We start from the raw sequence: 12850 nt of genomic DNA, 5'->3' as shown, positions 1-12850 counted from the left end.
CACAGTTAGCACAAACAAAATACTGGATACTACACAGACTACACTGGACACCGGCGAAACTAGAAAGAGTTGGGGCAAGCGACAGCAGCGTGTGCTGGAACTGCCACAAAGCAAGGGGGGACCTAGCCCACATGATATACGATTGCCCCAAAGTCAAAGCGTTCTGGAGTAAAGTATACAACCTAATAGACTCAATCACGGGGTGCCAGATACAACGAGGGCTAGCAGGGATAGTCACCGGATTCCTAGAGCCACAACTCCAATCCAAAGAAATACGTGATTTAGTCGACATGCTCCTGGCGGCAGCTGTAAAAACTATTCTGGGGTACTGGAAGAACTCCAGCAAAGCCACCTTCAAGCGTTGGTTCAACTGGGTAACATTCCTTCGAGGGGCAGACAACATCACCGCCAAACACAAGGCGGCGAACCACACAGCCAAAGAGGACATGTGGGCAGCCCTAGACGAGTATCTGACGCAATAGAACTACCCCCCCCCCTCTCGTCCCCTTTCTTTTCTTCCTTCTTTCTCTCTCTCTCTTTGATACCACTGGGCCGAGTATACATGTAAAAGCAGCCCAAGAAAGACAACTGTATACAATGTACATGTGAAACTTATTCAATTCAATAAAAAATTTTGAATAAAAAAAAAAAAGAAAATCTGCATGAAAGAATTTCAGAAAGCTGGAGTTCTCCGGGAAATCTAGAGCTGCTGTAAAATCAGAAATCTAAGTGAAAAGGTGTAGGAAACCAACAGAAGTAGTAATTTGTAGTTGGTGCACTATAAATATTCTTACTGATGCACTTACCCACTCACTAAAAGTAACTGTGTAGAGTGTCATGGTCTCTGCTTTAGAGACCTGGCAATCAGAAGGTAATTGGAGTTGGTGAGAGAAAGACAGTGATATGGAAGCTGTGATGTCTCTATGATATTTTGCTTACGATTAAACTGATATTTTTTTTTCCTTACCAAGTGTCTTGACTCCACCCTCTTACTGTTGTATCTTGGTTCTTCCAGTGCTTTTGTATGTCAGGAAGGAGACAGACGAGGTGTTTGATGCGCTGATGCTGAAATCACCGACAGTGAAGGGTCTAATGGAAGCGGTATGTACCCTTAATCAATCCATCCTTCACAGTCTGCCCATCAGAAACCCTCAAGTTGATGCCGCGAACCGGTTTTCATAAATCCATATGTTTGCATGTGCGGTGTGAAGCCATTCCCTTTCACTTTAGTTCTTTTCTGAAGTCCGGTTCTCAAATTCTTCCAAGTTGAAGCACAAAACTCTAAAGGTGGCTCCAAGATGTTTGTAGAACGTTGCATATATTTGTGCTCATTAATTCTCAATGCATGCATTATCATTTTCCACTGTTGTTTTAAAATGATTGTGCAGTTTAATAAATATTATGGACGAGTTCGTATAAACAGATGCAAATTGTCATGGTTTTTGACATAATGGCTGACACAAAATAATTTCTGATATATCCCTCATGTGACTCCTAGCAATACACACGGTCGTAATTTGCAACTCTATGGTGATCCACAATACTCTGATCTAGCCATGCGTACCTCAACAAATGGTTTGATTTATACACTTACAGGTTGGTTATTCCCAAACCTTTCCACAATATCCCTATTTATCTTATTTTACATTTTTGGACTCTATGCATGGCATTGGTTCTGCAGGCATAAGTTTAGTGAAATGTGACATTTAGTTTTAGAATTTTTTGTACCCCCTTGAAAAAAAACAGCTTTACTTCTTACACACACCTTGTTAAAGTAAGAAACATTTCTACTAGGCCTGGGCGATATATATATATATTTTTTAAAATATTTTTATTGCGAAAACATAGAAGGCCCTGGTCTTCATAGCCACTCCGATCGACCGAGGGCAAAGATCATTTACATGCAAGGTTCAGGGCAGAACACAGCCATATGGGCCCACATCCCGGAGGTTGGGCGGCGTAGGATCAGAGCATGTCTCAAGTAATCACAGCCATACATGAATAAAATGTATACATCATTGCATCCGCTGGTTTCCTTATATAAACACTCTCTCCCCTGTCCTTCATGCAATCCCACACCTATCCCTCTGGATATCTACGCTTTTCAATAAAACACAGTTTCAACATAGAACAAAAAATAAACCCCCCGTGCGTGGCATCAATGATAAAGTGCGTGAATAAGTCAGGCTATCCATGTGAGGCCCGAAAAGGCGCAGACATCACGTCTAGAAGTAGACCCTCGGGAATCAAAGCAAATCACAGCTATATACAACAGGGAACTTTAGCATGCGTCCAGCAGGGCACTACCCCGGACCAGGGCCCTCCAATCCGTCACCCTCCCCGTTGCTCTCAGAACCAGACCCCCCAGGGGTGAACAACTCGGCACTGGCGGCATCTGAATCATCATCTGTCAACCCCTCTAGACACATCGACCTCCAGGCGAGCAGGTCATCCTGAAGTTTCCCATCACGGCGAGTGCGCTGCATATGCGTCTCTTCAGCCAGGGACCACTCTCTAGCATCCCTCAGCCAGAGGGATATCTCGGGAGCCCTCTGCCCAATCCAGGTTATAGCCACACGTCGCCTTGCCAGCACCAACATTAATTGCCAGCACCAACAGTAATTGCAAAAACTTGTAGGTCAAGTTCCTCTTCTTGGGCTTGGGTACCAGGGCCAATAGGCAATGGAGCGGGTCCAAAGTGATCCTAAGTTTTGTAGCACGACTAATATGGTCCACCACCTCCCTCCAAAAAGTACCGACCTGCGGGCACTCCCAGGCCAGATGGAGGAATCCCGCCCTCTCCGCTCCACACCTAGGGCAGTTATGTCGCCGATCTGCAGAAATGCGATCCAGAGAGACCGGGGTCATATTGGTGCGGTGGACAAAGTTAAAATGTATCAGCTTGAACCGTGCATTACACGAGACTTTCCGGGTCAGGAGCCCAATCCGCTTGCGTTGTCCTGGCTCCAGAGCCATCCCCAAGTGTGCCTCCCAGGCTGCCCAAGAGGGCGCGGTCGGCGGGGTCGAATCCCGTCGCATGGCCGAGTACAACAGGGAGACCAGCCTTCTTCCCCTACCACACGACGGGAGGATGTCGAGGTTGTGAGTCAGCGGAGGAGCCTCCAGGAACTGAGGCCACGTTGTTCTGGCTACTTCTTGGAGCCTTCTGTAGTGCAGGTACTGCCCCCTGCTCAATCCGAAGGACTCCGTGGCGCGTTCAAAGGAGACAAAGGAGTCATCCGGGTAGAGGTCCGCCAGGGTCTCACACCCGCCGTCCCGCCATTCTCGGTAGGACACATTTTCCTCCATCCGGAGCACCGGGGCCAAAATCCACACTGGTAGCTCTCTATGGAAGGGGGCCCGTCTCAATACCTTCTCGACGAATCGCTGCCAAATTTCCGCTGTGTGTCGTACTACATAGGGCAAGGCCTCATCCGCTCCTTCTCCCTGCATCAAAGCCTCTCTCAGAGTCCTCTCGTTAGCTCTGCCCAGCAGCAGCTGCAGCTCCCAGTTATCTACATCAGCGAACCACCGTGCAGCCGGGAGGAGCTGTGCCGCATAATAATAGAGGTCAAACCTCGGGGCCTCCAGACCTCCCTCCTCCCAACTCCGGACCACCGTGCGCAGAGCAACTCTGCTACGCCCGCCTGCCCAGAGCAGAGATGTGAGGAGCGAATCGAGCGTGCGAAATATTCGGGACGGAAGCGGGCACAGTGTATTTTGCAAAATATACAACATCCTAGGGAGCATCACCATCTTGGCGACCGCCAATAGTCCCATAAGGGAGAGAGGAAGCATGTTCCAGAAGGACACAGACTGGTGAAGAGTCCGGAGCACGCGTTCGGCGTTGTGAGCCAGCAGGTGCTCGTCAGTCGAGGCCACCTGAATGCCGAGATAGCGGAATGCCTCACGTTCCCATCTCAGCCCCAGACATGGGAGATCTACGCCCGGGTCGGCAGCACAGTCCGCCAGTGGGAAAATCAAAGATTTACCAAGGTTGACTCGCAATCCAGAGGCTGCGCCAATGCAGTCCAAAATCCGCATCAATGCGGGAAGCGAGTCGCTGGGGGACGTCAAATAGAATAAAGCATTGTCGGCATAGAGGGAGACCACGTTTACGATATCGCCCACCTTGATGCCCCACTGTGCCAACTCGGCACGAACGGAGACCGCCAAGGGTTCTATTGCCAAAGCAAACAGGAGCTGGGAGAGGGGGCACCCCTCCCCAGGGACCACTCTTCCGAGCGGGCCGACCCAAGTCGAACCCTCGCTCGGGGCGCCCCATAGGGCACTCGGATCCAATTACAGAACACTGGCCCAAACCCCGTCCTCCAGAGCATCTCTAGCAGATACCCCCAGTTAAGCGTGTCAAAAGCCTTAGCCAGGTCAATTGACACCAGTACATGAGAACCTTCTCTCCCTCGTAGCTCGTGGAGGACATGATTCAGGCGCCGCAAGTTCATCGCCGTATTACGGCCGGGAATAAACCCACATTGGTCTGGGTGGATCAAGTGGGCCATATACGGGGCTAGGCGGGTGGCCAATAGTTTAGTGAGGATCTTTGCGTCCGTATTGATCAGGGTGATAGGCCGGAACGCTGCAGGGTCACAACTGTCCACGCCTGGTTTCAATATCATGCAGACCTCTCCCTGGTTCATAGTAGGCGGAAGAACGCCAGACTCCAGGGCTTCATTGTAAACCTGCAACAAGAGGGGGGCTAGGACATCCCCGAACGAGTGGTAAAATTCGGGCGGGAAACCGTCCCCACCTGGGGTCTTAGCACGTGGCAGGGTAGCCAACGCAACGCTGATCTCCCGGAGCGTCAACCCCACATCTAGTTCCTCCGCTGCTTCTCTCGAGAGGGCCTGGAGACCCAAATCCGGAAGATAGGGCTGAAAGGAAGCCTCCGTGACCGAGGGGTAAGCTGCATATACAGCCTGCAGGTGAGATCGGAGGACCTCAAGAATAGCAGATTCCGAGTGCACCACAGTACCATTGGAGGCACGTAGGGCGGTGATCCGCTCAGGTGCGAACTCCCGTCGAAGGATCCAGGCCAGTAGTCGGCCAGATTTGTCACCCTCGCGATGAAGACGCTGTCTGTACTGGCACAAGGTGTATTTATCGAGGCGGGCGAGAATGTCATGCGCTGACACCTGGGCCGCCTTCTCCGCCTCCTGATCCGAAATGTCAGGGTCCGGTCGAGTCTGGCAGTGCCGGAGCACGCCCTCTGCATCCCTCAAGTCAGATAATAGCTGTTTCCGGACCCCATATGTGAGGCCCATACAGGCTCCGCGTACCACCACCTTCAGGGCCTCCCATCTGGTGGAGTAGGGTAAATCACCACTCCCCCAGTTCAAATCTATGTAATCCGATAGGGCAGTCGCCACATGGTCCCTTCCCACCTGGTCTTGTAGGATGTCCATCGGCATACGCCAAGTACGGGGACGGGTAGCCTGATCAGCCCACTGTGCCGTGCATGACACCGGGCGTGATCCGACAGATACCGGGCCTGGTGTGTAACCGTCAAAGTAAGAGACGGAGCGAGATTGGCCACAAGGACGCGGTCCAATCTACTATGGGTTCCGTGCGTCGGGGTATAACAAGTATATAGCCTCAGAGTGGGGTGGCAGGTTCGCCACACATCCACAGCCCCTAAGTTATGCATGACTTCCTGAAGGCGCGCCGTCATGCGCGGCTTTGTGCCAGAGCGAGGGAGATGTCGGTCCATATAGGGGTCCAATACGCAATTAAAATCCCCAAACCAGAGGAAAGGAGCATCCAGATCCGAAACAACGAGATCTTGAAGGCGGGAAAAAAAGTTCGGGTCATCGATATTCGGTGCATAGGAGTTCAAGAGTAAGAATTCCCTGTCATCTAGCCTGATCCGCAAGAGCAGGTACCTGCCTTCAACATCTGCTTCAACATATTGAACAGCACAGGGAATTCCAGGTGCCACCCAGATAAGGACCCCCCTGGTATACGTGGAGAAGGAGGAATGGAACATCTGGCCCCTCCATTTCTTGGACAGCCGCCGTGCCCCCTCGTCATCTAAATGGGTTTCCTGAAGGCACGCGACAGAGACCCCATGTCGCTTAAGGAAGGAAAGAACCCTGTGTCTCTTGGTGCAAGTACCCAACCCGCGCACATTCCAAGTTAAGAATTTAAAACCCATGGTCGATGATTGCGCCCGACCGGGCCATAGCGGGTATGCATTGCGACCTGCCACCTCCGGGCCCAAACACCAGCTAGACCGGGAGAACCAGCCCACCCAGCCAGCCACATAGAAACCTGAATCACAATACATTTTATGCCAATAACAGTTTCCGCACTTATCCCACTCCACCCTCCAGAAACCCCCAAACTCAGAACCCCTTCAGAAACACTCCCCCCATCCCCCACCCACGAGAAAGAGGACAGCAACAACCAAAAACGCCACCCCGCCCTTCCCCTGCCAGTGCCGGGACGTACACAGCCACCCCATTCAACCCACTCAACACACACTCTCACACAACCAAACCAGTTCCACCCACCCTCCCCTCCCAGCTCCCCAAGGGACCCAGCTCTCCAGGACAGTCACTAGGCATGCCTGCCGGTATCAGTCTCAGGTCTGGGCGGACATCCGTCCAGGAAATATGGACCCCACTCGTCATACCTCTGTCCAAAGAGATGCAAGTCCTCCGCTCCACCCAGCCATCCAAGGGCTCCAAGCAAAAGTTAGGGATATCAGTGGGCCAGCAACAACCTAACAGAGGGGCCCCAAAGCGGAGGACAAACCATTAACAAGACAGTACCTCAAGGTGGAGCCTACTCCAGTCGTGGCTCGGAGAGGCCAGTTTCCGGGATCACCGGAGCAGTAGAGTCTGTGTCCGGCAGAGTGTCTTGCAGGGTATCCGGGACCAAAACCTCCCCAGGGGCGGACGCCCCGGGGGACTCCGGGGCGGCCCCTGTCGGTGAGGATGTCATGCGGAGGGCACCATCCGCTCCTACTGTAACTCGAGGCTCGTCGGGATCCAGATCGGCGCCTCGCTCTGCCTCGACGACATCACTGGGGACGGGTCCCTCACGACTCACGGGGACCGCCTCGTTCACTGGGGGGCAGGTCCCCCCTTATCTCCAGCCACTCCCACACCTCCGCCGGGGATTCAAAGAAGTGTGCACGGCCCTGTGAGAGCACCTTGAGTTTGGCCGGGTATAGGAGCATGTATTGGATCTTCATTTCCCGGAGTTTTTGCTTGACTCCCAGGTAGGATTTCCGCTGCTCCTGGACTTGCTGGGTATAATCAGGATAAATAGACACTCGGCTATTCTCAGTTGTGAGAGACTCCGCTTCCCTTGCAGCCTTCAAGATACAATCGCGATCTTTATAGTTCAGGATCTTCGCGATTAGAGCTCTAGGGGGATCACCTGGGCGCGGAGGGGGGACCAGGGCCCTATACGCCCGCTCGATGACAAAAACACTGGACAGGCCATTCGGGCACAGCTGGGTGCGGATCCAGGTCTCCAGGAAGCGCTCAGCATTTCCCGCCTCCAGCCGTTCCGGTACCCCCAGGACCCTGATATTGCTTTGACGGGCCCTACCTTCCGCGTCCTCAGCCCGTCTCTCCAGCGCTCGCGGAGTGGCCGTAAGGTGTGCTACTGACTTCTGCAGGGAGGCCACCTCCCCCTGTAATTGAGTAATATTACCCTCAGCGTCCGACACCTTGTCCGCCACCTTCCGGAGATCTGTTCGTAGTAGATTAACATCTATTGATACAGTCTCTATCTGCCTCTCCAGGGCGGAATGGGATCCTTGTATAGCCTTCAGGATCTCTGCTCGGGACGGCTCTGCTGGACCATCTCCACCGTGTTCCGGATCCGTCTGCCACGTTATCCTCTGTGAGGGCAGGCGCGGAGTAGTATACTGCACAATGGTGTTAGGTTGGGAAGACTTCGAGGTCCTATCCTTGCGGGACGCCATCAGGAGGAGTAAGTCACGCACCTGCTCAATACGTCGCAGAGGGCTCTCCCCAGTCACCACCGTCCCGATGATCAGTGTGAGGACGCCCTGAAGATGGGAATGGCAGGTGATATGGCTTTGCCCTAGGTAGCTCCAGGCAAGTGCAACCTGGGAGGCGCCTAGACTACTCAGAGAGTAGTAGGGTCAAGCAAGGGTGGGGGGGCAGTCCACTCCACTCAGTACAACTGCGACTGCAGGCGCAGGAGTCCAGCTCTTCAGTTAGCGCCCAACAAGGGAGTGTTTAGCGGCGTACAACCCACCCGCTGGATCAGGCGGTGGGAGCCTAGGCAATCCGGCTGGTGTAGGTGGTGAGGGCTTCGCGCCGACTGGGGCGTCCGGAGCGTTGTCACTCACCCCCAAGAAGCAGCAGCACGACTCCTTAGGCTCCAGGGGCGTCCTCCCATAGGGCGCGCCCGATGACAGTGCGGCGCAGGCCACGGGGCCTCCAGCTGGTGTGCTGCCGCGGCGCAGGGAGACAAGCACCACGGCGTCAGGGAAAGATGGCGGCTCAGTGGGGGAGGGGCACCGATCCAAGCGCGCCTGCCCCCCGATGTCTGGCACCGCAGCCCGCCCCAGGCCGCTCATCAGCCCCCCAGGGCCCCGAAGAGTAGATGGAGGCTCACCGCAGGGGCGCTCTCCCAGCGGGAGGCTCCGGGTCAATATAGCTTCAGGGGAAGGGGTGGGCGCCGCGACTCCTGTGCATGGGAGTAAGGCCCTCCAGATCGCCGAGGCAGCCCGGTGACATCCAGCCGCACACCAACGCTCGCCAGACGCAGCTTCAGACGAGAGCAGACTCCGCCGAGGCCAGGCCCGACCTCGGGCCAGCTGAGAGCTGCGTATGAGCGGGCCGCCTCTGCTGCGACGCTCCGGTAAAGGCCCAGACCACGGCCTCACGTAGGTCACTCTGGAGCCCTCAGAGCACCCGCAGGATCTGCGACGCAGTTTGCAGGAATTCCACGATCCGCCCCTCCAGCGCGGGGGTCCCCCTAGTATGAGGGAAACTTCAAGTTCGGAAATCCAGGGAAAAACAGCCCAGACAGGATCTATATGAAGGATAACTGGGTCCTCGGAACAGGAGCTGGCGGAGCTCACGTCCTGTCGGCCATGCTGCTTGGCCACGCCCCCGCCTGGGCGATATTTTAATTATGCCGGAGTAATTTCAGTAATTATGCATTACTCTAGTAATTTGAAATACCAAAATTACGCAATTATGCCATCTTGAGTAATTAAGAGACATTTGGGGCAAACATCCTATATAAGGAGCACAGGAACAACAAACAGAGAGAGAACAAGTGGCTGCTGGCTACTGCTGTTCTTGTCCTGAAGCACTTAATGCTATTTTCGTAGCAGAAAATGCAACCTCTGCCCCATTTTGGATCCAAGGGTGCATTTGAAAGAATTAGGCCAGTTACACCCATCACTACATTTTAGAAGAGAAACAATAGCAATACATGGTGCAGTAAGGTGATGAACATTAAACAAATAAATCATGTGCAGTATGCTCTAAATGTGGCAGTTTTTAGGAATATCATTGGCAAAAATATACAAACCCACTATATATCTATTCCTACAGCAACATAAAAAGAGTTAACTATACATACAGTGATTTTGAGTGAGTGTGATAGTAATCACGTGTGTCTTTCTAGTTGTAAAAGATGGCATTTACCTGTATTTGAACTCCTAGTGACTGGTGAAGAGGGTTGAGAAGGTAAAATGACTAAACTTGGCAGCAACTAGAAGATTATGGTTGGCAAGTTTAGGTTCTGGGTTGGGTTGTAGTGAGATTGAAAATCAGAGAAGTAGCTGGAGGCCCTGACTTTCATTTATTTGAATAGAAGCATCAGTACATTTACAAAGTCATCACAATCAGCACCCCTGCTTACCTTGCCGAGAAGCACACCATCTCTGGTGGCTGTTGGCCCACGCGCAATCAGGACACCATCAGAGTAAGAAGAGTAAAAAAGAAAAAACAAGACAATAGATCTTTTCAATCCACGCACTCAGGATCTGGAACAAAATCCCTGTATCCTTCAGCAGTATCCCAATGCTGCTCCAATTTAGGAAAGAGTAGAAGGCTTGCCTCTTTTAAATAACATTACATCACACTGCAATAACCGTCGACAACTGAGCTTCCTCTAATCTCCTGTTACTCACAGGACTTTAAGCTTGCTTTCACATTGTACAGTGCTGTGCTGCCTTTTCGTTAGGTTTGCATCATAGAAATACCATAGAAATACATACATACATATATACATACAAACGTACATACATATATACATAGGTAAATATATACAAACGTTTGGATGTGTGTAGCTTGTGTAAGACTGTTTTTAGCCATGAGTCAGCCAGCCTTATTGTAATAAGATTTAGGGGAAGTGTACCTAGAAAAACTGTAAAAGGTTCTAGCTGTGAAGTTTAAGACCTCATCAAGTCCGACAAACAAATAAGGGTATTTATTTTTTTATACTGCATGTGCACCACTTAACCCTGAAGCATTCACGTTTTAATACGATATGTAGGTAAGTGTAGGGAAGTGTGACATAAAAATAGGAATAGTCACTTCTGCATAATCAAGGAGGCCTAATAGTGCATTGGTTATCCCATAGACATTTTTTGGTTTGTGAAACACCAGTAAGTTGCATCTTTGGAATATCGGACTTCTGGTGTCTGGAACATGAAATGTCTGACCACATAATTGCTAAAGGGAAACTCACATATAATAGTTCTGAACCTTTATCAGCTTGTGCTCAGTAAGATAAATGAAATTTCCCATCTCACTCGCCTTGAATAAACAGTTTCAGAGTCCACCTTAAAACGTCTGTGCAGGAAAACTTTTGCCAAAAGACTTATAATTTATTCTGGATCTTCTGTAAAAGATTGTCATATAAATTTCTCCAGATCCTGAAAGGATCCACAGTGGTATGTGGTTAATCATATTCTACCAGATGCTATAGACCTAGTATTACATGTTGCTAAAATAAGACCACAAAATTGTTTGGGGCGTAGTGGTAACGTTATCCCTCTTATATGACACATACTATTTGCAGAAATAAATAGATTGCTTCATTGATCATTCAAAGCATGACAAGTACATTACCCAAAGGATCTGCAAACAAGGGAAATGCACCCTCTGTTTAAAATCCTACTTTATACAAGGTTGTAATCAGTGCTTAATTTCAGCCGGTGGTTTACTTGCTCGGCACCGGCACTTAAATGTCAACACCCACACTTATGACAATTTGCCACATGGTGGAGCTGTTTGTCTAATTTAGAGATGGGCACCACAAAAGTAGTTTATTCATTCAAAACACATTAAAAATGCTTAATACCTGCCACCCAAGACATTCCTATAGCTTTGAAGGACATAAATAGTCTGAATTGTCACACTTATAGGAGTGTGATGGTTAGTAAAATGGTTTTGCACTGTCAGCAGCATTGAGAAGGGGCAATTGGTGGTGCAAGTTACAGTGGCCTTCTGACAAGGGCCTTGGGACTTATTTTATTTTTTACAAATTAAGCACTGGCTGTAATAGACTAGACTGTTGTCGGTTTGTCACATATTGTCCAATGGTATTGGAATAACACATAACAAACATTTTCTATTTGTCTGTAGATGTATCCCTCCTTTTATCAGCAAATGTTCATTCCATTCACTTGTCCCACTGCCTATTTACATTCACTTTAAATATGCATGATCATTTATGCATGTCAAAAGCAATAATCCTTTGGCATTTGCCAATAAATGGAAACTTTTCTGTGCTTTCCAAGTCAACGGGATAGTGTCCCTTTACATTTGTAGCTTTACTGCTTAGATGACTTTCTTCCTGCCCTCACGTGTTCATACTTTTTTTTCACTACTATGGTTCACTGCTTTTCTAGCCACCTCTCCGCATTCTATGAAGTTGGCAATGTTTGCTCCTCAACATTCACCAGGGGGAAATGAGGGAAGGAGTGTAAGTCATAGCATTTTGGGTATAATCTGTTACCTGCCAAGGAGGTTATTTACTGAGTGAATTATAGTTGAGACACCCATAATAATGGGAGCTAGAGAGTTAGGTTTTATCTTTTGACCTGTTCTTCTGCCTAATCCCACTCTCAGAGCAGCAAATACCCCCTTAGTTTAGTGGAACATTATCCAGCTGAGTACTCGCTTTCAGATGCCCGTGCCACTCCTTACTGTGTCACTTAACAATTCAAGGAACTAGACCTGTACTCTTGGATGCTGCTCTTCAAAGTTCCTTCTTCTCCCATGCTGTGTTAGTCATCTTCTTTAGGCATATTTCGTAAGTGAAGGTAACCAGTATTTTCTGTATTAGCATTTTCCCACCTTAGGAGACATCAGACCCAAAACAACACATTTATTGTGCTTGCTAAGCCTTCGAAGTCCGGAGATATTGTGTAGCACTGCTCTGTCAGAGATCTAGGTATGATTTTTGTATGAATGGATGGATAAAAGAATGAATGAATGAACGATGTAAGGAACCATGTTTTGAGATGCTTGCAAACAGATGATTTGATTGATCATGCATGTTCCGGGGAAGGTATTTTCAGCAATTTTAGGTGAGCTAGGCCAAAGGGCGACCACCCTGCATTGAAAAGGTTGAAAATAACTGGTTGGAAGAGACTAACTGGTTGAACAGATATTGTAGATAACGAAGGCCACAACTGTAAATAGCCCAACAAGATATACACAAAGCCTTGAATATTGAGTCCCATTCTACAGGGACCCACTACAAATTGGGCAAGTAGTGCAAGATGGGGAATCAGGGTGGAAATACAAAAATCAGTCAAACCGCAGGATTTGGACAGTTGCAGGCATTGACTCAAATAAACAGGTAGGCTAAAATGTAAGTA

The 12850-nt window shown here is 49.8% G+C and overlaps 1 protein-coding gene across 2 annotated transcripts in view; it reads left to right on the top strand.

The window, feature by feature from the left end:
- GRHL2 (grainyhead like transcription factor 2) overlaps nucleotides 1–12850 on the top strand; it is a 499408-nt gene that overhangs the window by 454817 nt on the left and 31741 nt on the right. For both annotated transcript variants that reach the window (XM_078686942.1, XM_078686941.1), the window contains exon 14: nucleotides 1016–1101. In XM_078686942.1, the coding sequence (XP_078543068.1) occupies nucleotides 1016–1101 (86 nt within the window). The remainder of the gene's footprint in view (nucleotides 1–1015; nucleotides 1102–12850) is intronic.

The sequence above is a fragment of the Lissotriton helveticus genome, chromosome 4_1 (assembly GCF_964261635.1).
Source record: "Lissotriton helveticus chromosome 4_1, aLisHel1.1, whole genome shotgun sequence".
In the NCBI taxonomy this organism is placed as follows: Eukaryota; Metazoa; Chordata; class Amphibia; order Caudata; family Salamandridae; genus Lissotriton; species Lissotriton helveticus.
The sequence above is the reverse complement of the archived record's forward strand: the minus strand, read 5'-3'. Positions and strand labels throughout refer to the sequence as shown.